Source organism: Callorhinchus milii, unplaced genomic scaffold (genome assembly GCF_018977255.1).
Source record: "Callorhinchus milii isolate IMCB2004 unplaced genomic scaffold, IMCB_Cmil_1.0 Scaffold21, whole genome shotgun sequence".
In the NCBI taxonomy this organism is placed as follows: Eukaryota; Metazoa; Chordata; class Chondrichthyes; order Chimaeriformes; family Callorhinchidae; genus Callorhinchus; species Callorhinchus milii.
In genome coordinates, this window is record NW_024704762.1 from 4,652,619 (window position 1) to 4,679,327 (window position 26,709).

A 26,709-nucleotide genomic window follows, 5' to 3' on the forward strand; every position below is an offset into this window, starting at 1 on the left:
CTGTAGGCTTGTTGGCCAAAATACTAAAAGAAACACACTTCTCCTCTCAAATAACAACATGCCCTTCACATGGGGTGGTGTCCCGGAGTGCTGTTATAGGTCCCAAAACATCATGCGACCTATAACAATCACATGAATATGTGGAAGGGATCTTGGTTTAATGTCTCATCTGAAGATAGCATTTGTGACAGCGCAGCGCTTCACAGGACTGGATTACACTGCCAGTCTACACAGAGCTGAAGCCCCGATAAGGGACGTTTCAACATAAACGGCGCTTTCTATGCATTTTTGTTTCTTTCTCTGAGCTTTATGTTGAACAGAGGGCTATCAGATCTCCATCTATTTACTATGGAGAAAAGGCTGCAACTAGAAACCTAACCATCAGTGATGACTGCCGAACTACAACTAAAATTAAAAATTAAATTAAAACAGAGAAGAAAGATGAGCTTGATGAAAGCATATCATTTGTTAAAGCTGAAAATTAAATGCAGTACAGAGGCGACATGCAGCATTTAAACACAGCGGGGTTAGAACATTTGTCTTTCATTAAAGGACACAGATATCCAAAATGTTCTGAAAACAGTATGAGATTGCAATATCATCAAACGTTACACTATATGATCTTTGCTTCCTAGTAATTTTATTGCAATCATTTCATTCCATTTTATGGCTCAGTTTTAATAGAGGCCGCTAAAAGACCAAATTAATAATTTTGCTGTAACATAATATTTAACATCATTTCTTCAAGTGTCATTGCTTTTTTATACCTTGCCAGGTCACAAATGCAAATGGAAAAATACTTAAATTGTGGGGATCACCCATCTGTTGAGTATCAGGGAAATCTGCAAAACAATTATTTGTCACTGCAATGGCAACCAACAGATCCTTGACAACAAACAAAGTATTTTATTTGAAATCTTGATTTGTTGCAACACCCAAGGCTCAATGGGCTCAGTACTGCTCAGTATGGAGAAGGACACTGTAGCTCAGTGGTTAGAGCGCTCGCCTTGCAAGCGAGACCTGGGTTTGATTCCCGACAGGACGAAATGTTGGGCGTGTTTTCTTACTCCACACGCCTCTGTTTACCTAGCAGTAAGCAGGAGCCCGGCTGTTAGCCGATTGGCGGATCGCTTTTCCGGGGGTAATAATTCCTTCCAAAAAAATAAGAATAAATTGTTCACTTCAATCTACCACTGTTTGTGGGACATGGCTGTGGTCAATTGGCTGCCGTGTTTCACTACAGTCAAGACGACTTTCTTGCTATCCTTCCTCTTTCCATCCCTGGCCTCTATTCGTGGTAATGACAATTTATATAAAGAGCAAGGTTCTTATGAAAACTGGTTTCCAAATTAAAAATAATCCACAATTCTGCACAATCTTAAATTTTAAGACAAAATAGTCTGCAGACCTGTTGTTTGCATACGTGCTAGTAGGAGAAAATAATCATTGAGCAAATCCTGGCTAAATTTACGCCCATAAAATATACAGTCAATTCACTTTACAGTATATTCTGTGAAGCGTTTTGAGACACCTCGGATATGTGAGAAAGCGCTATATCAAATGCAAGGATTATTATTACTACTGTACTAGATGTTATTTCCAATTCCCCTTAGCATCTATCCTCATGCCTCTCTGAGGTAGACAATTCAATGCAAGTTTGAATCATTTATGCTGCTTTCCTATGCTCAAGAATTGGTTCTCAGCTCCCTGAGATCATTACACACTTACAATGGTACAGACAAGATTTTAGCCCCATTGTTTGGACTGAATTTAAGGCTAGGCTCCAAACATGAAAGGAACAATGTCCTAACTGCTCTTAACTGAAGTTGGCGTTGAGGCACAGTGAAGGGATGTTTACAATGTATTATATCTAAACCACGTATGCCTGACTGGGGAACACAAGATACAGGTGTGAGACACAAAGTAGAACATCTGCCATGGACCAGGATTAATTACTCAATGAGCCTTAATGCATTTGAGACGTCTCAAAGATTATTATTATTCATATACTCAAAAGGTCAAAAAGGACTGAAAATGTTGCTACAAAATCCACATATTTTCTTACAAAAAAATTTACTTTAAAGTTTTTCAAAATATATATATTTTATAAGAGAAAACTTTAATAAGAGAACAAGAAGCAACACTAAAATATATAATGCATGGATCCAACACTATATTCTCAAGAATAAGTGAAAGACAGATGTCCTACTCCATTGCAGGGCGAAAATATTCTTACTGTGGTTTTGGAATGCTTCCTTCAAAGTTTAGAGTTCAAACTAAGAATTACTCAGAATTAAACAGTATTCATAGTGGGACTATAGTCCTTCACCTATTCAAACAGTTAATCTGATAAATACATCTTCAGAAACACCACAAACCATCTGAACTGAAAACTAGCAAAGCACAGTAATGACAGCAGCAGAGTTTCAATGTTAGCCAAGTCATGACTTGGGTTGAGACGAAAGCTCACATTTCCATAATTAATCCAGTGCTCTGTTATTGGTTACCAAGTTCCTAATCTGCAAGTTATTCTGCAAGAAAATATGTGAAACAGCTGGACTGAGACAGAGAACATTTAAACCTAAATTATTTCGAAACTTCCACTCAAATCAACTCAGAATTTGCACCATTAAGAATATCTTTCCATTTAACAACTTGGTCAGCACGTACAGCTTCACAGTCAACTGAGTAGCGAAGCATTCAACAACCATTTGCCAAAGTCAATGGTTTTGAAATGATTTCTGCGCATGACAGGAAATATTTTTCATATTTTTACATTACCAGATGAGAGCAAAAAATAGAAATAGAAAATAATTGCTCAAACAGCCCGTCTGACACAACCCACAACTTATTATACTGCAGAGGGCATTGTCTATTAGAAATGTCAGCGCTCAAATTACCCATTATTTTAAAAAAACAGTAATAAAAATTTACAGGATCGTTTTTAATGCTTATAAAAATATTAGTGGTTCCATAAATTTAACAATATGTGACACTAATTTGACAGAAGAACCAAGGCAGAAAATGTGTGTTTTTAAAACACGGATATGGAGTACATACGGCAATGGGCTGGATTTCTGGCACGGCAAACATTGTGTTTTTGCCAGCAATCTGAAATTATTTGCAGATTTATTCGCATTCAAACTGCTATCAACTTTCTCTATTTCAGCTCGTACATTTTTACTGGTGGGTACAGCCTTACATGAATTCTTACCAGAAATAGGCAGATTTAGCCTGGAAAGCCTTTGCTTGTTCAGGTGGTTCAATAGTAAACCAAAAAATCATTAATAGAGCATAAAAATGGTTAGAGCTCTTGCACATTCTAGCTCTTAACTAAGTGATTCCAGTGTGTTTATCTATTCTGGTACAACTATTATTCCTTATATGAGAACATTAAAAGGTATGGGAGAGCGAGCAAGAGTTATCAGATTGACCCACATGAAGAAAAACAGTGCAGATGTGTGAATGGCCATTTTCTGCAATGTAATATTCTGTGATTCCACGCCCCTTACTTTTATGCTCTATTGTTGCCACAAGTGCTTAATTCCTCCTTAAAATTGAAAAAAAAGGTTAATAATCAAGTACATCCATTCGCTTATTTTAAAGGCAACACTGATTTTTAATTCAACTTTCCGAAAGCTACTCCACGAAATGCAGAAATACTTTTTAAGACAGAACTTTTGGGTGAGCAATAAGGCAGCCCAGGATTGACCTTAAAGCTTGTGGTCCTTAACCTGCAAACTGAGCAGCAATTTAGCTAATCTCCTCAAAGTTTTTAAAATCCTTTAAAAGTTCCCTGACCATCCATTGAACACAAGCAAGAGAGGGAGTTTCTGCAATTATTCTGTTTTCAAACTACTCTGAATATTTCATCCCATTACACATTCTTCCCCTCCCCGATCCAAGCGATGTTGGAATCAATAAACTCATTGCATTATATCTTCTACTCTAATTATTTCCCAGGAACTCAAAACTGCGGAAAACCTCAACACCCTTCAAGACTTCGCTCCTCTGGAGGCTTTTAAAAGTACAAACTTGGCATTATATAATCTTCTCTCTTTAACTTCAGTGTTTTTGCTGTATGGGGTTTGGCGTATCATCCAACTTTCTCAATAAAAATAAAGAGCTCCCATCACAAAATCTGTTAAATCATAGAATCACAGAATCGCACAGCACAAAAAGAGGCCATTTACCCATCAGTTTGCACCGGCTCTTTGAATAGAGCAATGTAATGTCAGTCCCACTCCCCAGCCCCTTCCCCATGACCCTGCAAACCCGTCCTCCCCAAAGAGCCGTCCACTGCGTTTTTAAAAGTAGTTATTGAATCGGCCTCGACCGACCTTTCAGGCGATGCGTTCCAGATTCGAACAACTCGTTGCGTGAAAAAAATTCTTCTCACCTCTCCTCGGCTTCTTTTAGAGATTATTTTGAATCTGTGACCTCAAGTCACCGACACACCCACCAGTGGAAACAGTTTTTCCCTTTCTAACCTATCAAATCCCCTCATGATTTTGAAGACCTCTATCAGGTCCTCGTAGCCTTCTCTGCTCCAATGAGAATAATCCTAACCTCTCCAGCCTTTCCTCATAATCAGGGTCCCTCATTCCTGGTACCATCCTCGTAAATCTCCTCTGCGCCCTTTCCAATGCCTTACATCCTTCCTACAGTGCGGTGCCCAGAACTGGGCGCAGTATTCTAACTGAGGTTTAACCAGTGTTTATATTGGTTAGTCATAACCTCCTGACTCTTGTACTCTTTGCTCCTATTTATAAAGTCTAGTATCCCATATGCCCTTTTTACAGCTTTATCTACCTGTCCTGTCACTTTCAAGGATTCATTTACCTGCACCCGCAGGTCCCTCTGTTCTTTTACCCACCTTAAAATTGCATTAGCCTAAGGGGAACAAAATGGACACTTAGTGTGTTTGCATTAAGGAGTTTCAGTTTTGTTTAAGAAGATTTAACCTAACTTTCTAGTACTTTAGTAGATATGAGTCTCATAGTTTTTAGAGTAACAATGAGGCAACAAAGCTTGTATTATATATAACAGAAACCAACATTAGCAGAGAGCTGTAAAGGGAGCTATCAACTGCTTACCTAATTATGAATATATGGAAACAAAGCTGAACTCCACACCAAATTAGTGCCCTACTTACATTTACTGCCAAATGGATAGTCTTTCAATACACCATATATACTTCATACTATAATTTAATGTCAGTTTGACTAAGTAAAACTCTTGCCTCCAGGTCACAATGACATTATCTAAAACGAGAACATGTTTTCTCCCAATAACCTTGCCAACAATCCTCCAGATGAATTAGTTATTCACCTCTTGGCTGTTTCTGGGACAGTGCTGCAGTTCTAAACAGCTGCTCCATTTGTCAACAAATCAACAAATTATTGTTAAGAGTGGACAGTAAATACTTGTAAACTCTTTGAAACTTTGACTTGATAAGACTATGACACGCAAGTTCTTCCTTATAACCGGTTTCAAACTTTCCTTATGTAGTAATGATGCAGCAACAATGTGCTAAGCAACTGTGCAAAGTTCCCAACTTTCAGGCCACAGTTCCTTCTAAATGGTGTACAATTCAAAGCAACTGAAAACGACAAGTCACTTTAATTTGCACAAGGGTTTGCTTTCTTGAGTAAAGTGGAGTTCTTGCTTTTAATACAGACAAGACAACAATCTATTACCTGTAGCTCAGTGGTTAGAGCACTTGCCTTGCAAGCGATTCCCGGCAGGGTGAAACCCTGGGGAAGTTTCCTTACTCCAGACACCTGATAATAATCCCTCAAGAAAAAAATAATAAAGTTGGTCACTTCAATCCACTACTGTTTGTGGGACACTGATGTGTGCCATTGGCTGCCGCGTTTCGCCAACAAATATAGTCAATTCACTTTACAGTCTATTCTGTGAAGCGCTTTGAGACGTCTAGAAGACGTGAAAAAGGGCTATATCAAGTGCCAGGATTATTTATTTGTATTGTTTATTATTAAATGGCACTGGACTCTCTTTGTTTGCACTATGCACTCTTTATGATGGTTCCTCTTTATGGTCTGCAAACCATCTCAGGAAAGTACTTGGGTGTATCCCTGTAGACATTAGTGGAACTGACAGCTCTGAATTTGGTTCTCTTACTCATAAATGCTTGGGTGCATGCTGCACTATACTCATAGGGAACACACTGTACTCATTTATACCGTGGAATGTATAGAATACCTATGCCCGGAAAAACAAGTCAGATCGCCAGGGGGGAGAACAAAAAAAAGTCCTTGACGCGCTCGTTAAGGGATAATTAGTTGATGGGGGATTGTGGGCCAAACTCTCTTTTCCCTTCAAATAGTGCCATGGGATCTTCAATCCCACATGAACTTGCACAGACAAGATGGAACCTACCATTCCCAATAGGTCAGTGAGTTTATTCAGGGAATAGCTGACTCTTACAATCCGGGAAGGCTCTCAGTCCGTGTGGCCACTGATTTTAGTTGAGTCAATTCGAGAGGCCGACCCAAGTGTGGGTCAGCCTGGCTCAATGGTTAGCACTTTTGCTGCCGAGTCAGAATGTTACGATTCAAGCCCCACGTGGGGAGTCCGTCTAAAATGGCACTCCCGATACAGTGCTGTTGAGATAAATAATAATGATAATCCTTGCATTTGATATAGCGTCTTATCACGTCATTGACATCTCAAAGCGCTTCGCAGGATACACTGTAAAGAGTAGTGACTGTGTATTTTGTGGGTGAAACGCGGCAGTCAATTGCGTACAGCAGTGTCCCACAAATAGTCGTAGATTTAGTAACCAAATTATTATTATTTGAAGGGATTATTACCATCGGAAAGCGATCCACCAATCGACTAACAAGCGGGACCCTACTTAATGCTAGGTAAACATATGCGTTTGGAGTAAGAAAACTTGCCTAAGGCTTTGCCCTGCCTGGGAATCTAACCCAGGTCCTCTCGCTTGCAAGGCAAGTGCTCTAACCACTGAGCTACAGGACTCCACAGTACTGTGGATGCTGTCCTTTGGTTGAGAGAGCAAACCGTGCTATTATCTGCCTGTTCAGTTGAACGTTAAAGATCCATGGCCACTACTCAAAAAGAGAATTTTCCAAATGTCCATATCATCTATGCCACCAATTAAAAAAAGTTTATTCACTGCATGGTTGGCTGTGCGCCAATTGGCTGCCATGTTTGTCTCCAAATATAGTCACTATTCTTTATGGAAAACTTTATGAAGCGCTTTGACATAATAAGAGAGGGGGAGTGGGACTGATGAGGTAGCTCTTCCAAAGCCGGCACAGCATAATAGGCCTAATGACCTCCTTCTGTGCTGTAATTTCGCCTACAAATATATGGTCAATTCACTTTACAGTCTATTCTGTGAAGCACTTTGAGATGTCGAGAAGACATGAAAAGCGCTATATCAAATGGAAGGACTATTATTATTATTTATTATAATATTCTATGATTCTATGATAAGATGCTTATGTCGAATGCAAAAATATTTTAAGTTACGAATGAAAATAATACGAAGAGAAAATAATAACCCTTGCATTTGATATAGCGTCTTATCATGTCTTCGAGATGTCTCAAAGGACTTCACAGAATATAGTGTAAAGTGAATTGACTGTATGTTTTGTTGGCAAAAATGTAGCCAAGGTTTGATCAGTGATCATTTGCCCCTACATCTGGTCTGCAGACTATTTTGGTCTTAAAATTATGCAGAATTGCGGATTATTCTTAAATTCACTCTTACTTTGGAAACCAGTTTTTAAAAGAATCTTGCTCTTTATATATGGTGTCATTACCACGCATCAGAGGCTGGGGATGGGTGGAGGAAGGATAGCAAGAAAGGAGAATCAAAACCTGCTATACTTGTATATTTGATACAATCCGGTCCTTGTACAAATCATGTTCGTTTCAGATCAGATTAACAGTGACTTGATTTCAAAATACAAGATATCAGAAATAAAACAGAAAACAACAACAAAATTACATTTGTAAAGCTCCTTTCATGTCGGGAGGATGTCCCAAGACAGTTACGTACCCGAGCCCTTAATATACAAAATGAGGGTATATTCATGAATAGAGGGCAGCTGACTGTGTCAAGGCTTGAAAACATCAAGCGAGGAGTGACATCAGAGCGAGTGTGGTCTCTAGCATACAGAACAGTATAGTACAGAGTCTAAATTTTAACACAGTGCAGTCTCACAGCTCTAACACACCAAGTTAACAGTTTACAGCTAGCCAGAGCTCTAACCTAGGGAGCAGCATGGCACAGAGTCATAGCTTGAGCACATATGGTATGGATTCAGAGCTGTACTGTACTAGGCAAAGAAAGGTACACTTTACAGCATATTCTGTGAAGCGCTTTGAGACGTCTCGTAAACATGATAAGGAACTACATCAACTGCAAGGACTATTATTATGTCTGTCACTCAGCGTGAAAGTGGCAGATACGTACACTTTATCTATGCCACTGTGGGACGGGGACAGTAGTGAAGCGAGGGAAGGGAGGGTGCTCTCCCACAGACCTCGGAGGCAGTTTCACATCACAAAAGTCTTATTGTACAAAACTTCCATCCAATCACACTGACAGATCTCGGCATGCCCATTTTTTGAAAGGAGCCTCGTTGTCTGGGAGGAAGTAATACGAAAATTAAGATTTGATCTTTTTTTTTGGGTGCACCAGGATAATAACAGTCAATTCACTTTATAATATAGCACTTCGAAGACGTGATAAGGCCCTATATAAAATGCAAGGATTATTATTATTAATATTATAACATGGCAGCCAATTTGCACGTAACATCTATTTCCCAAACCAAGCAAGTGAGAAGAAACCAGTTCTAGAGCGGGGTATGAAGGACCGGCAGGTTACTGAAATGACAAGTGTATTTATAGAGTGATAGGACAAATCCAACTCAATTCCACCTGCTTTTTATAGCAAACTGGCATGATCTCTCAGCACAAATATACCCTGACCAATTACTACCATAAACACAACTGTGAATGCTATATGTATGCCTGAGCTGCTGGCCTATGTCTTGGGAGCGTTGGGAAGTCCTCCCGATGTGAAAGGCGCTTTACAAATGTAATTTTGTATTGTATGTCGATTTAACTGATCTCAGCCACAGAAGCACTTGGATCAGTACAATGTCCCTGGGTTGTAAAAGGGATAAAAATCTGTCAGAATTTGCACCCCCGACTGCTATTGTTAGACTCCTGCTGGAAGACGTGGGTATGTGTACATGGTACAGAGATAGACATCAAGTGAGGACAGCATCAACTCAGCTTTGATGCTATGTCCAAGAGAAGACTGTTCGAGATTCGTACAAAGCTCACCAATTAGGTGAGTTATCATCTGGATGCCTGGTCTGTGGATCGGTAAACCCAGTAAACTGGAACCAAAAAACCTACATGCCTTCAGAAGTGGAGAGAAAATATTGGAGAAATATTTGCAGAAAAATAATATGCTTGAACTTAATGCACAATGTGCTTTGCACCCAAGCCCACTCTAACCATTGCTGTGGTATACCTCAAAGTGGTACCAAAGAGATAGGTGAGGTGCTATCATATTCTTGAATCTACAACATTCGATCTTTAAGCATTCTATGAATGGCCAAGTAAATTGTGGAAGAGCAAATTGGGGAAAACTATAAAGAATCTGTTAATAAATATAATAATCCTTGCATTTGATATACCGCTTTATTATGTCTTTGCGACGTTCTCAAAGAGATTCACAGAATATACTGTAAAGTGAAATTACGGTATATTTTGTGGGCGAAACACACCAGCCAATTGCACACAGCAGTTCCACAAACACAAACCAAATTATTATTATCATTATTTATTTTTTCAAGGGATTATTATCCCCGGAAAGCAATCCACCAATCAGCTTATTGTACAGGCTCACATTCCAGTGGAGTACTGGGAGAACATCACACTGCAGAGATGCAGTCTTTCGGATGAGGCATTAAACCTAAGCCCCCGTCTGCTTATTGAGTTAAAGATCCCCTGATACTGTTTGAAAAGAGAAGTTTCTCCCAGTGCCCGACCAACAATCTTCTAGGCTTCAAGGTGGTTTCTGTGATCATGTTGCACCAAAATTGGCTGTTGTGTTTGCCAACAAACAAAGTCACTTGACAACTATTCCCTGTGAACTACTTTGAGAAGTTTCAACTCCAGAGGCACAATATCAACTACTAGGATTATTATAAAGGGCGTGTTACAGTAAGAGAGGTTTTACATTTAAGTGGTTAGGTAAATAACTGAGTTATTCACATATTGCTTATTGTCATATAGAGCAATTACAGCTCTAACTGAAACATTAACTAACGAGTTGACAGCCTGTAATTACTCACTGTACTATATAAAACCGCAGATGTTATTTAATGAAGTATCAACAACCTTCAGCTCGGTGCAAGTGACGCAATGTCCAAAAGAAGGTGGGAATGCGCTTCATGCCTACACTACATTGCAGCTTCAATTTAAAGTTGAGAATTTTTAAAAAGCGAAAGGGATTTCACCCAGCACTAAAAAGCTGACTCAATGTACTGTTGTGGGTACAGCATTTGATACACTTCGGTTAGTTTCAGAATGAATATGCAACCCCAGTTTACATGCTTCTGGGGTTTATTAAAAAACCTTTATTACACCGCTATGCTCTTCCTTCTCTTAGTTGATATCGGAACATTATTCTCACTTCTTCATCTATTCAATAAGCATGTGCGGGGTGCTTATATCTTCAAAGCAAAGTCTTGAAGAAATTGTCCAAAACATCATAGAATATCATCCACTCGTGAAATGTTATTGAGTTCACAAAAACAAATGAAGCAAAAGATAAAATCGTGAACTGTGGTTTATTTAGGGCATTAAATAAGTGTGTTCATCTGTGCCAAAGCATAGCGGAGCACAGATGAAGAGTTCAATTTATTTAAAAGAATTTCTGCTAAAAGAAAGTCTCCTGAACAATGTCCCTGTTGTGCAATAACACAACACGACACACAGTTAAAGTGGAGAACTGTACAGAAATAAGGAATTAGAATACTATGTATTAGATCCCTAGTTATTAGATCTTTTTTGTTGCCAGGTGGAATACTTATACACAGAAAGAACTGGGGCATTATCAATCTGTTGCCAGTGAATGCAATTCTATATACCAAAATGTCTCAATCTGGCAAAAGTTGGCAAACTTATTTCAAGAGGCTATTCAGGATCATTGATGTGGGAAATAGGAATTGCACATTAGTTGGAGGTATGATTCTGAATTTGGGATTAAGCCATGATTGGAGTGGTGGGAAGGAAGCTTTACACTGCAACAAACCTACACTACAGCGAAGGCCCTATGCCAACCAGGGGTGGGGAAAGAAAATGCTTGATTAATCAAAACCCCAAAATATGATTTATTTCCTTTTAAGTACATGACATTACCATAGAAGGCAGTGTTCCAATTTTGAAATTGTAATCACAGCGCAGCGATTTATAAACTCGGATAAAATGGTCTTTCACTTCATGGTTTTTCGTGGACATTGCTGTGCGCAAATTGATTACCACATTCGCTTATCAAATACCATCATTACATTTTACAGTAAATCATGTGAAGCACTCCAACATGAAAGGCACTATATCAAATGCAAGGATTGTTATATTATATTAATTCTAACATTGCAAGACACAAGGCTCACCTCAGTGATGCATCTTTGATTTAAAAACTTCAATGTACTAAAGCTTTTATAACCATTATCTTAGCAACACAGCAATTAGATGATATTCTAGTTACAAGTCCATTTTTTACTTTTATCAATGATTTCAAGATGGGTTTAGATGCAAACTGGCCATTTGATGTCATTCTTCCAGAAAACCCATCCTACCTTAAACCCATTGCAGTGTCAAGCCATTTCTTAAACAGGCTGAGTGCCTCAACCACCCAGCTGTCAATTGCTCTGTGCAATGAAAATACTTCCTGGTGTCTGTCCTAAAATTACCCTTCTGAACACTGTACGTTTGCCCTTTTGTTCAGTACTTTGACGTGTCCGAAAGTCTTGTCTGGGTTTACTTTCTGCATCGGATTGATATCTTATATAACTCCATAAGGTCTCCTCTGAGACATTGTTTTTGAAAGCTGAAGAGCCCTAGCTGATCTAGCCGTTCCTCACAGTTAAAGAGACAGTTTAAATAGTTAAACCATGAGGACTTACTAAATAAAAATTGGAATGATAGAAATTCCATATAGGAAGCTAATTTAGCACAGCAGGCCTAGGTTACTGATAGCTGTTTCAATGTAACCAAATACCTTTACCTCAAACCTCTGTTGTTTTCTGGTAACGTAAGACGTAAAGTCAGTGACATTGCACAGACCATCACTGAAGCGTGAACATCTCCTTGCAATCACCCATTACCAAAGAAATCAAAATTGAAGACAAAATGAATAGGTCTGTTCAACACTGTATTATATTTCTCAATCAATGCCACCAGGTGCCACTAGCGTTCTTGTGAACACAAGCGATCCCGATCAGTGGGAATTGTATTCCTTAACACAACTTTATTGTCAACAGTTTGTCAGTCTGCTCTTATGCCAACTCCAACGCAATCATAGATTCATAAAATTTAGACTTGGGCAAGTTTCCTTACTCCACACAGGCCTAATAATAATCCTCCAAAAACCAAAAACAATAATAAAAATTGGTCATTTTCAATCTACGACTGTTTGTGGGACATTGCTGTGCACAATTGGCTGCCGCGTTCACCCACAAATATACAGTCAATTCACTTTACAGTGTGTTCTGTGAAGCGCTTTGGGACATCCTCCCGACGTGAAAAGCGCTATATCAAATGCAAGGATTATTATTATTATTATAAACCCAACAGTAGAATGCATTGGCATAGAAAAGACTGCGCTATTGTCTGGCGTACGACGTAAAATTGATTCAGACTCACCTGGGCCCTTGGAGGTTGCAGGTGCGAAAGGATCACTGCTCCCAAAGGGGTCGGCCTGCAGTTCAAAAATAAACATTCGGTTGAAATCTCTTCACTTTCTATGTACGTATTGATTCCACTGGGGAGAGTGACATTAAATGTTAAAAAAGGCTTTGGTGATTAGATGGCTCTGTGTTAAAATAAGTCGCATGATGTTTTGCTACATCATTGTGAAATTGCCTCATTCACATTAACTGCCCGGCGTGAAGGGCACCGTATAAATGAAAGTTGTTGCTGTTGTAGATAATATAGCATGAATCTGCAGAAAGGCATCACAGGCCTGAAATCTCTTAAACTTCAAAGACTATCTTAGAATTTAGATCCTGCACAATTTGGGGAAACGATTTGTGCGTCCAAGAATTGTGCGTCAGTCAAACTGAATTGAAGGATTTTCCAAAATTCTGCACTTTCACAAATGTTTAAGACCATGGTCACCTGGCTAAGATCATGAGAGATTTCAAGGCCCAGATATTGCAGTATGGAATATGTAGTTATGGGGCTCACCCAAAAGATACAAACTTCTGTGCAGCGATTCATCAAGCGTCTGTGTTCCAGTAAATTAATTTCTCAAGTTAAAAAAAGATATTTATTTTAGTAACCCAGCAAGTGTTAAATGGTAGAAGTTAAGGAAGGTAGAACAAGAAGATTCGAGTGGGATACATCACAGCAGTCTCTGAGAACATGGGAGATAAAAATATTCCAAGCTGGACTCAAGCCAGGGTCTCCAAGATAAAAGGACAGTACTGTTGCCCACAGCCACCACCCAAACTGTTCTCTATTTGAGTAACAAGGCACCTCTTCTGCATTTTTAGTGCTGTTTACTGAAGATATTGCAGCTACAGATTAACTCCAGAGAGGTTTCTCACGTCGAGTTTTAACTTAAAGTCTTAACGAGAAATAGATAAAATCAAGATAATCTGATTAATTCTTAGTGGTTTGATGCCTAATTATAAGCGATTCTTCAGAACTATCATTTCAACATCTTGTGGATATGTTGATCTGCAGTGCACACACTATTCGAGCAGGTTAAGAAACTTATACATTCTTTATTTACTTAGTGATTTCTTTCTCAGCAAAGTCTAGGCGTGCAACTTATTCACACCGCAAATTATGGCCACGAGAATTTGCAAAATGATCTGCATTAATAAACCACGGCATTCCAGAGCACGAGTAACATTACAGGTAAATTCTTCAGCCAGTGAGAAATGCTCCCTTTGTTCAGTTGAATCCTACCTCTATTCTGTCAACCAGGCTCGGGTGGGGATCCCTGACTGTCCAGGGCCATGGGACATCCTCCTGACGTGAAAAGCGCTGTACAAATATAATTTGTTGTTGTTTTTGTTGTAGCACTTGGTCTCTGGGTTTTGTAGACTGCATTACAGTAGACTGTACTAGCCTTGAGCTTATACTCTATCCAACCTGACACTCCAGTGTAGTACTGGGACAGTACTGCATTGTTGGGAGTTTCTGTTCTTCAGGTGAGCTGTTAAACTGGGGTCTCACCTGCCTGTTCTTCAAATACATTAAAGATTACATGACGCCATTTGAAACAGGAAAGGAGTTTCTCCCTATGTCCTGACCATCAATTCCCCAGCTGAGTTGGCCAAATTACCTCATGGCTGCAGGCGAGACCTCACTGGTGCAAAATGACTGCCACTAAGGCCTACAAAAAGTCGTGATACTTGACAGTACAGTACTGCAGAGCATTCTCCTTCCCCAACCCTCTCCAAGTATTCATGACAAAATAATAAAAATAGTCAATATTCTTGCAGCATCATTTAGATAATACCATTCTTGCTGCTGTACTGACTATTAATCAACCGAACAGTGGAATACGTAAAGTCATGTTAAAGTTAATCACAGGCAATTCAGGATCAATGCAAATACTGGGTTTTCATACCGGAGTTAAACCCCTTTCTGCTCACTGAACATTACTTATAGAATCATAGAATATTACAGCACAGAAGAAGGCTATTCAGCCCATCTTCCATTACTTGCCACTCTTACTGACTTATTACTGACTGCACTCCTGCCGCTTACTTTGGTTGGCACAGTGTTGGCTGGTTCTCTGCTGAAGGGTTCTGAGGATGCGGATGTAAACGGGTCACTTTTTGGCGGTTTCTTGAAGAACTCATCAGATGAGGAGCCACGGAACGGATCGTTTTCTTTAAAGGGATCTGCGCCAAATGGATCTGCAGTGTGAAAAGGTCCATCAGTGTGCTGCAACAGGCTGACAGGGGCCGTGGTGAATCATAGAATCTTACAGCACAGAATGAGGCCATTCGGCCCATCGTGCCTGTGCCGGCTCTTTGAAAGAGCTACCAACTAGTCCCACTCCCCCGCTCTTACCCCATAACCCTGCAAATTTTGAAGCATGACTGACGTTTTATAACGTGCATTCAGAGATTCAGCTTTACACAACTCTGTCCCTGAAACTGCAAACCTATTCCCATTTCCACACGTACAGCTGGAAAAACATTGAACAGGAACAAAATCACACAAACTCCCAGCCAAATTTGGCCCACTTTGGCACCAAAACTACTTGCTGCTCAAGCTCCCTTGCTTTGCACTGCAACGATTCTTCACCACTGGATGAAGGACAAATCAAGATCAGGGCTTTTTGACAAAGTGCCCAATCTGGGAACAGCCTTTCTCTCTCTCTCTCTCTCGCTGGCTGAGTGGAGGGTGGGAGCAAAAGACTGCTAAGACCGGAGAAGCAGGCAAAGCGCTGAGTGTAGTGGGGGGGAGGGGGGTGGGAATAAAACCTCACATGCTTGGTAACTAGGTGAGCAGGCAGAAGCTTTCAACACTCTCCTGGATGCTGATAAACAGCAATAATGGAGCTTTCTTGGCAGCTCAGTTTTTCCAGGAACCACTCGCAACAAAGATAATTATGAGCTAATTACGCTGCTTTATCACAGGCTGATCATACACAAGCTCCACTCAATGAATCACAATGCTCGCTGAGAGTAACCTCAAATGACCAACCCTCTGGTATAATCAATATATAAATACACACACAAGGGACAATTGCACAAAGGTATAGTAGCTTACCAGAAATTGCTCCAAGTTTCTGGCACAGCTGGTTTCAGAGCTGCATTAGAGGAGGCCTGAAAACTGGTCGCCCACCTCTTGGTTGCGACATAAGAGAAGACATTTTTGGGGGGGGAAATCNAAAAAAAGTGGGCAATAGGAGAGGGTGTACAATCACAACACAGAGAGAATAAAGCAGGAGGTGGCTGATCAAAGGTTGGACATTCTACACACGAGAACTTGCCTGCTGAGGTGGTTGTCGGCTGCTGGGCAAAAGGGTCGTTTTGGAATGGATCACCTGACAAGGAAACACAGGGGCAAAAATAACTTAAAATAAGACCAATCGTTAACTTGATATTGTTACAGTGTCTCTGGGAAAATCTTCAGGATCAGACTGAGCCACTCACTGTCTATGAATGGGTCTGCTCCTTTGAATGGATCCGTTTTGAAAGGATCTTCCGACTGGAATGGGTCCGTGTGTAGTTCCTGGACACTGTTATTGAATGGCGAGGCTTTACCTCTGAAGGGGTCGTCCTGAACACAGAGCAGTTTTATCAACAACTTCAGTAAATTTGTCACATTTCAGTATCTAGTTCCAACAAGAGCCACTGCACTGAGAGAAAAACCATCTGAGTTGAATTGAGCTCAAGTCTCAACATGGGCCTTGAACCTTCAACTCCAGGGGTTAGGGTGCCAACAACAACAGCAGCAGCAAATTACATTTGTATAGCACCTTCCACGTCAGGAGGACGTCTCAAGGTGCTGGACAGTCAGGGATCCATAGCCGAGCTGGTGGTTGGGATCAGGAGAGGTGGAGGGCAGGGAAGGTAGGTGAGGAGGGTGACCGAAGGCACGGTCGATGAGGAGGGTCTTGAAGGAGGCAAGGGAGGGTGAGGCGGAGGGACTGTGGGATGGATTTCCAAAGGGTGGAGGCAGAGAGGCTGAAGGCTACAACTAAGCCAGACTGACAGCACAACGCTGTGCTCTTCCCACTATTTTCTGACCCAAATAATTGCCTGCTTTCAGCTGGTTATGTTGATTTACACGGTTACTTTCGAGGCAGAAGAAGTGAATGAATCACCGGACTGCAGTCTCTTCCTACCCACCAGTGTAACGAAGCCACTGTCTCTCTCCGTGATGCCATCACTCATGTCTGCCAGGTTAGTCATACTGCCTCCGTGATCCGTTAACGAGCCATTCAGCGCACTGTTGTACTGGTCAATGTTTTTACTAACTTCTTGCTGACTCTCTTGTAACTGGGAGAGCTTACTTCGTGCCTACAGTTGTTGAAACAAAAAATGGTCATGTTATTAACTTTCCATTAACTGTTCAGATCAAATTTCGCCCACAAAATATAAAGTCAATTCACTTTATGGTATATTCTGTGAAGCGCTTTGAGACGTCTAAATGATATGATGAGGCGCTATATCAAATGCAAGGATTATTATTATTAGACATATATAAATTTTCATCCACGCGGATTTCTGAAGTGGATGAGTATGTAAGGCTGTCTATCCTCAGTTCCAGTCCAGACTCCCATTGAATCTGAGACCTGCAGCTACACATTACCACATTTACTGCATTTCTTCACCATTTTTGTTTGAATAATGACCCTGTCCTGCCAAAGGCATCAATAATTTTTTTCAAAAAAATTATATTGCATAAGCTTACAAAACCTATTCATGAGCAGTTTTGTGCAATCTCTCTGCCTCTCTGTGGCCATTTTATGCTATTGCGTGTTTAAACACAATCCTGTTACGATTATCAAACTAAACGAGGAGTCAATGCACAATGGGAGTTCAGGAAATAAAGCCCCCACTTGCCCACTAAATATTGTTGGGGATATTTACACGAACAAAGAGGGAATAGTGATTTTTCTGTTTTTTCCCTGTTCTTTAGAACATTTGGTTCCCCAGTGGAAAGAGCCAGGCAAGCTACCTGCTCAAAGGCTTCTCTACCCAAATGTTTCTTGACGTGTCAAAAGGTGGTGCAAGGGCAACCCACCCACTATTTCTCCCTCCTTTCTCCTTTGATTGTTTCTCCCAAAGTCAGAGAACTCAAAGAGAGATACAGAAAAAAAAAAGCCCTTCAGCCCATTTGATCTCATTATCTTACTGCCTTCCCAGGATCAAATTGTTTCTTACACAAGTCCAATGTCCTAGCCTCAATTACCCTTCCTAGTTATCCATTCCAGTCATTAATTCCCTTCTGGGTAAAGAAATACTGAACCTGATCCCTCCTGTCCTGCTACCTTCGCTTATCTGAAAGCATTTGTACTGGGTTTACTCTAATGATTGGAACCAAGTTCATCCAATCAGTTTTGGATTGTGCAGTTTTTGAAAAATTATACAACATAAATCACTAAAAATTTTGAACATTTTCTGAACAGTTAAGCTGGACATAAGAACCTTTTGATCTGAAGGCTTAACAAGCGAGGGTGGTGCTGCAGCGTATGATGAACGGACAATTGTACCTTCTTTTTGGGCTGCCAGAAATGGATTAACACATCCAGTGTTGATGTCACTCTCTCCCAAATCACTTTATTCCCAAATAAACCGTGCCAAGGCTGTGAGAGGGAGCACCAAGAATCAGACATACTACATTCCTTACCCGGTTAATTTCATCCTGTGTGGATTTGAGTGATTTAATAATCGTCTCAAGTTGGACCTTTCCAGCCTCGATACTCTGCTCCAACTGGACTTCCTCTTGCTGTAGTTTGTTCAACTCAGTCTTGGCATTGTTCAGTTCTTCTTCCTGGGATTTCATATCTGATTCCTGGTTGGCTATCTGCATCTTCAGTGATGAAATCTGTGGCAGATGAATTTGTATACTTTATAACATCAAATCAACAATTTCAATTAGGCCATTGAGAAACACAATGCATCATTCATACATAGCATTTTGGGTTCATCCCACCATAATTATAGTAACTTAATTACATATCATGCAAATTAATCCATTCAATTGGTTGCCAGTTGGACATGAAGCTGTAATTAGCGGACAGAGAAATGTCATCTCTTATACACCAGCTAGGTATCTCAAATGTTTTTAGTAACTAAATTTGGTTAAAGTGAGACTCACTGGATCAAATACAAAGCAATAGCTCACAATAGTTATTCATTGAGGTTTAATTCCAGGGATAGAGAAAGATTAAGGTGTCTTGTAATCACTTACAGATACCCATTCACCTACATATAAACTATCTTGAGTTCTTAATTGGCTTTGAGAATTGTGTAATCATTCACAGGTATCCCCAATTCTCTCTGCAACACCAGTGTGTCAGCTTGCCTCAGTTGGTAGCACTTTTGAGTATGGATAATAAAGCTGGATAGATGCTTGAAAAAGCATATTAAAGGGTATAATCCAAGTGATAGGAGAGTGAAATTAGTTGAATTGGCTCTCGTGGAGAAAGACATCTGCGTAGATTTTTGTGGGCCGAATGGCCCATTTGGTGCTGTAATATTCCATAATTCTATAAATCTCCATTTTTCACGGGACACCATTTGAAGCTCGGCTTTTTTTTGTGCCTCAGCCAGAATACGTGCGGAAACCCATCACCATGCTGAAGAGTATCCAAACCAACAGAGTTCCATGCATCCCACCTATACATGGAAATTCCCAAGATAATGCTTAGCATATTACACAAACACAGGATTAATTTATCTTTATAGTGTATATGTACGTACAAATATCACTGAGTAAGAAGTTTCTCTGAGATCGAATTGAACGGTTCACGTGCTGGCGCCAGTATAAACAGGGCCTGTTGCAGAACACCCTCAATGACCTGCTTCACATTAAGCTAATGCTGCTTTCTCTGTTGACCTGCTTAACACCAGCTTTTACTCCAGCTGCTTGCAAGTCATCAGAAAGAAATCTATCAACAAGTCTCAGAGGATCGAATAATTTAGGAATTTCCTTACATCGGTTTTGCACAGACAAAAATATTTGTTCTGGCTAAATTCCCCTGATCTGTTGATACTTCGAGTGATTTAATAATTATTAGAATTAGCGACTGAGCTAGGCTGACATACTGATTTGTTCACAAATTCTCACCTGGCTGGTTTCTTTCGACCATTCTCAGTCCTATGGTGCTCGTCTTATTCTTCCCTCCCTTGCTCCCCAACACCCATTTCATTGACAGCAGAGAGCGAAGGACTAAGTGGATGCTCTAGAACCAACTCAATCATGCTGTAATAATAGTGATCCTTGCATTTGATAAAATGCCTTAACACAACAACAAATTGCATTTGTAGCACCTTTCATGTTGGGATGTCGTTCCAAGATGCTGGATAGTTGAGGGTCTGTACCCAAGTTTGTACCTCGATTCGGGAAGGGTGAGGTATGGTCAACATGTCGACACAAGTCAAAGCGCTTTACAGAATCATAGACATTTACAATCCCGGGGGCCATTCAGCAGCTCTCAGAGCAAGCGCAGCCTTCAATACCCCAATCCTACACCTCTTCAAGCTTTACTATTTGTAGGTGAACGCAGCAGTCAATTTGTACGCAACAAAGACCTACAAACAGCCACAAAGTGAATTACGTTTTTTAAAAAATCTGCGGGGAGCGTTGGCCAAAGCACCAGGGGAAACTCCCTTCTCTTCACAAATAGGTTCGTGGGATCTTTAATATCCGCTTGAACAGGCAGACAGGATCTTGGTTTACCTTCTCATCCGAAGGACAAGATGGACAATAAAAGAGAATGCAGAAAAGTTCAGTGCTTTCTTCAAATAAACTAAAATATCCGAAAAAAAGTTATTTCTTTCAAACCCAATGAAAGAATTCAATACTCAAAAGGATTCTCTGGGATCACAGCCATGTTTTAATGGTTGACATTTAGAAACAGACAGAAAAACATTTGTGCGAGGGAGTGGTCCAACTCATGGGGGAAAGCAAACTGGCTAATTGGAAGTCGCTGAGAAGCACTGTTGGTGGCCATGTGGAGGTCTGAGACCTGGACCACCCTATCCAGTCCCGCTAGCCAGAAGCCATGTGGGAACAATACAATGAAATAAATAATGATCAATCTGGTGGTGTATTGGAATGCTACCTTGGCATACTGAATAACAATGTGAGCAGAACTGGGCTGGAACAAAGGATGCAGGTTTCCTACAGAGGATGTAATCATCTTATGTAAGGAACATCTGGCTGCGATCATTACAATGCTGCAACACCCAAGGGTTTAGGGATATTAAAGCAACACGCAAATGAAGACTCAACAACTAACGCACTGAGCCCAGAACATTACTGATCCACTCCAGACATTATTTTTTTTAAATAAAGAGATCCTCCCTCCACAGGCTGCAGCCCGTGTCCTCTCCCACACCAGCTCCGCGACCCTATCACCCCCATCCTTGCCCAACGCTATTGGCTTCCCATCACACAGAGGATACAGTTCAAGATCCTGGTCCTCACCTTCAAAGGCCTCCATGGTCTTGCTCCCCCCTATGTCTCCGACCTCCTAACAGCCTACCATCCTGTCCGCTCCCTCCGGCCTGCTTCACGTCCCCCGCCTTGCTCGCCCAATTATCGGCGAGCGAGCCTTCTGCCACTTTGCATCCACCCTCCGTCTCACCTCCTCCCTCACCAACTTCAAGACCCACCTCAAGATCCTCCTTTCAATCTCTCTGCTTCCTCCCCTGGCCTCCCCCCTCCCCCGGCCTCCCCCTTCCCCCATCCCGACGCCCAGCTCAGGCCAGAAATTCTTCTGTCCAGTTCCTTGAGACAAACTCCCAACATGAAAGGCGCTACTTGCTACGTGTGGAATCCTGTAGCTCAGTGGTTAGAGCACTCGCTTTGCAAGCGAGAGACCTGGGTTCAATCCCAGGCAGGTCAGGGCGAATCCTTGGGCAAGTTTCCTTACTCCACACACAGCCTAATAATAATCCCTCCAAAACAAAAATAAATTGGTCATTTTCAATCTACGACTGTTTGTGGGACATTGCTGTGCGCAATTGGCTGCCGCGTTCGCCCACAAATATACCGTCAATTCACTTTACAGTGTGTTCTGTGAAGCGCTTTGGGACGTCCTCCCGACGTGAAAAGCGCTATATCAAATGCAAGGATTATTATTATTATTATAAATGTAGTTTTGTTGTATTGTGTCTTTATACACCATTAAAGTTTATGTCCCTTATTATCACTTAATTATACCTCATTGTATCACAATTACTGTGTGCAATTTGCTGCCACTTTTCGCCCATAAAATATACAGTCAATTCACTTTACAGTATATTCTGTGAAACGCCTTGAGATGCCTTGATAGCATGACAAGGCGCTGTATCAAACGCAAGGATTAGTAAGAATACAAGAGCTGAGGTTAATGAGGTAGAGTACAGAGCCAGCATTACAGAAAGTCAGCTGGTACGGAAGGGTTTATTTTCAGAAAAACTGTTGTGTTTGTAATAATCTTCTTACACACACACACACACACAAATATATTCGAGGAGTCACACAAATTAATTACAGTCTAATCCCCACCTGTCTGCTTGTTTTTACAATGACAAGCTTTAAAGGTTGCTTAGTACGTGACCTAATTTTAATAGTCAGAAAGAAAAACAAAATTGAAGTCGCAAAAGGCATCCAATAGTTAAGGCAGGTACTTTCATTATGTGCTACCATCCAGATTATGACATAAAACCCACAACAGTTCATTTATAATAATAATCCTTGCATTTGATTTAGTGCCTTATCACGTCTTCCAGACGTCTCAAAGCGCTTCACAGAATATACTGTAAAGTGAATTGACTGTATATTTTGTGAGCAAAAGGTAGCTGCTAATTGTGCACAGCAACGTCCCACAAAACAGTGGTGGATTGAGTGACCATATTATTATTATTTACTGGGTTTTGGGGGGGCATTCGGGTCCCGGGTCCTCCCCGTTCTTACCATCTGATTCTCCTCGTGACACTTCTGTCGAATGTCGTTCAGCATGTCCTCCAGTTTGGCCTTCTGCTGGTCCATCTCATCCAGTCTGTCCTGCGCAGACTGCTTCTGCGACTCCAGCTCCTGCAGGTTTGTGGTCTCTCTGTCCAGGTCGTTCTGTAGCTCCTGCCGTCAAACACAGGTCCAACCTTTGGTCAAATGTTCAATTCACAAAGGCCCAATGTTTGGGTTTACACTGCAAGAGTGACCTCTAAAATATGGTTCAATCACGTTAATATAGAAGTCCATTCATTAGATTGATTCCATTGTAGCTATGGAAACACTGCAAATAACAGATCATCACACAACATACAAATTGCCTATCAAAAACTTTGCATCAAGACTTATACTGTCACTATAGCACCATATTGTGACAGTTCTTTTTTCTCTTTCTGATCTACATTCCATATAACAAATAGCTAAATAACACCTTACATTACTGGTTCACAGTCCCCCTCCTTATTCTTGGGAACCTTGCATATCTACACGCAACATATATTTTTTGCCACATTACAGCTACACTTCACATCAGATGAAAACAGAGAAGATAGTCAGCCTGCTGTTGATACACAGCATTCTACCTTAAGCAACCATTTATTGTACACAGTGTATTTTTGGTAGAATATACAAAATCCCAAATGATCAACCCACTTTATCAAATGATTAATTCACACCAAAAAACAATATGTTTCTAACTTAATCATAAATCGTGCCCACATACAGAATGATTATGAACCTTGTACTTCAAAACCATGTAACCTAAAGCTGCTATTTTTCCTATTGCATACAGCTTGTGGTGATGGATTTAATGGAATTTACTGCATGTGGTCAGGTTTTCAGTCCTCAGGTCATTAGCAAGCTCTTTATATATTACAGATAAGATTAGAAGACATTTCACCAACCTCCATATTCTATTATATAGTGGCACAGCACATTAGTGGCTTTAACCCACTGTTTAACTATTCGTTACAATTCTCATATGCTACCTACTTACCTGTACCTCATTTGTTTTCTGCCTGATGGATTCTTCTTTTTCCCGGATGTCCTGTTCTAGAGCATACTTCTCCCTGAAATACACAGATCCCAATGTCTTCAAAACCTCATGTAAACCAAAAATAATGAGTAACTATTGAGGAAAGCAGAGTTATGGATGAATTGAAATAAACCCAAATGAACATTCTCCCACAAAGCACCTCCACTGAAAATCCTGATATTTTTCTGCTCTTTGGTCACCACAGTGATTTATGCCACAATTCAAGAAATATACAATCAAGAAATGACTGTAAACACACTCCTGATCGAACACGCACTTACCTAGACCCACGCGAATACTCGGGAAGGCCATTTCATGACGGCTACAAGTTGACCACCACAGCCCTAGAATATCAGCTATCGGATTCACTCACCACATTGTTTCAGATCCGAGGCCAACGACAAAAATGTTTGTTCTGAGGTGTTAAAAGGGGCAGGCAGTTGCAATCTGTGTGGTTGACACCACGAGTGAACACAGAGGCACTTTGGGTTGAGGAGCCATTCATGAGAAAGATCAACTCTGCACTCAACCACTAGCCATTGTATTCAAACCACTGACATTTATTCTAAAATTCAATACATTTCTAACTCAGCAACACTGAGGTGTCAGGTGGATAAATGCACCACAATCTCATGCATAAAGAACTTGTATTTTTAGAATGTTTAATGCATCTCAAAGCGCTCCACAGTAATTATAAAGTGTGGAGCCTTTTTTTTGTCCCAGGCATAGCTAAAGGTAGAGGAGATGAAAGAAAAAGATGGAATGCCACCTCCAGCATCTCAATTGCAAAAGGATGGAAATACGAAAAGCATAAATCAACATCATATTGGAAAACAGGTAGACACCTCAGAATATTAATAAGAACATAAGAACATAAGAATTAGGAGCAGTAGGCCATTCGGCCCTTCGTGCCTGCTCCGCTGTTCAATAAGATCATGGCTGATCTTCTCACCTAACTGATTACCTGCCCTATCCCCATATCCCCTAATCCCTCTATTTTTCAAGTGTGTTAGGTTACACAACTTTAGGTGGATATAGTGGCCCCCGATTGCTCGAATAACGGCAATCTCTAGGAAAACGACTGTTTTAGAACAATGTGAACAACAACCTTACTGATGGCACGGCCGGGCTCTATGTCTTCTCCAAAGACATCTAAAATGTGATGGGTTGGGGGAGGATTCACAAATTCACAATAGAAGAAGCCACTGTGTGAACTGTGGAAGCAATGGACCCTTTCGTGCGCGTTAGGTTCTCAATTATTGCAGTTGCCGGTTCCTGGCGCACCGAAAGGTGAATCATTTTGCTGCAGATCCAATTCTAGCCACTGGGTGTCAGTGTGCTGAACCCAAACTACATTACAGCTGTCGCTGCAGATCCAAGAGGAATTCCACAAGTGAAAATGGATTAACACTACGCGTAGGACCCAACAACAGAACCGCAGCGGTTTTACATCAAGGCGCAATTAATCCGTAAAAGCATTTAAAAAGTAATCAGGTAATTTTTTTAAAAATGCAAATGGGTATAAGAAGGGAAAGAAACAGGAGCTGAATGACCGGCTGTTTGAGAGAGAGAAAGCACAGGCCTGACCGGTCGAATGGCCTCCTCTTGCCCTGTAAAACTCTTATGATTCTACAAACTCAATCCAATAAATGTTAAAAATCGTCTTTCAGGGAACACAGATCTTTCCATCCGCGTCCAGAAATGCTCAGGTCAATTGCAACAAACCCACTGCCACATTTGCTGAGATTCAGAGAGTCGAGAGATCAAGGCTTTCCTGCTCTGCACAGCTCAGTACTACAGAGTACACTCACTTACACCCCCGCCTAATGGAGGAAGGAAACCAGTTTAAGCAAGCTGCAATCAATATTTATGAATCACTTACCTTTGCAGTTCCGTGATTTCGTTGCTAATTGCATCCAGCTCTTTGATGCCAGTGAAGTCCCCTGAGCCGACTGAGCTTGAACTGTCCTATTATAAAAGCAGAGAAATGGGAAGGTCTTTCTCATAAAACGCAACACTGAAAAGTCTAGAGGTAGCATTGTGATGCAGAAGAGAAGGCCAGCATTATTACAAAAGAACATCTTTATATATATAGCATAACAGTCATACAACAATAAATTACACTTGTACTATAGTGCCCTTCCTCACGTCAAAAGACGTCCGAAGGTGCTGGACCTTCAGGGGTTTTTGGACCTGAGTTGAGAGTTGGGGTCAGGAGGGGTGGAGGGTGGGAGGGTAGCCGAAGGCACGGTCGAAAAGGAAGGTCTTTAGATGGGACTTGAAGGAGGCAATAATAATATATAATAATAATAATCCTTGCATTTGATACAGCGCTTTATCACGTCTTCGAGGCATCTCAATAGAGGGAGTGAGTCGAAGGGATTGCGGGGTAGAGTTCCAGAGTGTGGGGGCTGAGATGCTGAATACTCTTCAATCCTAATATTGAAGGATGTATTAATCTGAGGGGAGCCCAGGAGGTACATGCTCAGTGCTCTTGTACTGTCGAGCCAGGTTTCCTTTAGGATTGAATTCCCGGTGAGCTGTTGAAAATCATATTTCCTTCCAGGCACAAAGCAAGCATGGTAGCATCACAGACAGAGCAACAATAGTAACAGTAATAATAATCTTCACATTTGGTATATATAGTGCCTTTCACTTGAGGTAGATATCTCAAAGGGCCTCACAGGATATACTGTAAAGTGTATATAAGCATATTAAGTTTAAATTATAGAGGC

At 40.8% G+C, this 26,709-nt stretch overlaps 1 protein-coding gene across 8 annotated transcripts in view; it reads right to left on the minus strand.

The window, feature by feature from the left end:
* The window catches only part of eps15l1a (epidermal growth factor receptor pathway substrate 15-like 1a), a 128,208-nt gene that overhangs the window by 60,272 nt on the left and 41,227 nt on the right, over positions 1 to 26,709 (minus strand). For 7 of the 8 annotated variants that reach the window (XM_042342647.1, XM_007901057.2, XM_007901062.2 and 4 more), the window contains exons 12-20: positions 25,857 to 25,942; positions 23,936 to 24,008; positions 22,906 to 23,067; positions 18,628 to 18,825; positions 17,124 to 17,294; positions 16,425 to 16,551; positions 16,262 to 16,315; positions 15,025 to 15,176; positions 12,946 to 13,000 (exon numbers count right to left, since the gene is read on the minus strand). In XM_042342647.1, coding sequence (XP_042198581.1) covers positions 12,946 to 13,000; positions 15,025 to 15,176; positions 16,262 to 16,315; positions 16,425 to 16,551; positions 17,124 to 17,294; positions 18,628 to 18,825; positions 22,906 to 23,067; positions 23,936 to 24,008; positions 25,857 to 25,942 — 1,078 coding nt within the window. The remainder of the gene's footprint in view (positions 1 to 12,945; positions 13,001 to 15,024; positions 15,177 to 16,261; positions 16,316 to 16,424; positions 16,552 to 17,123; positions 17,295 to 18,627; positions 18,826 to 22,905; positions 23,068 to 23,935; positions 24,009 to 25,856; positions 25,943 to 26,709) is intronic. The other variant, XM_007901056.2, reaches the window with a different exon arrangement.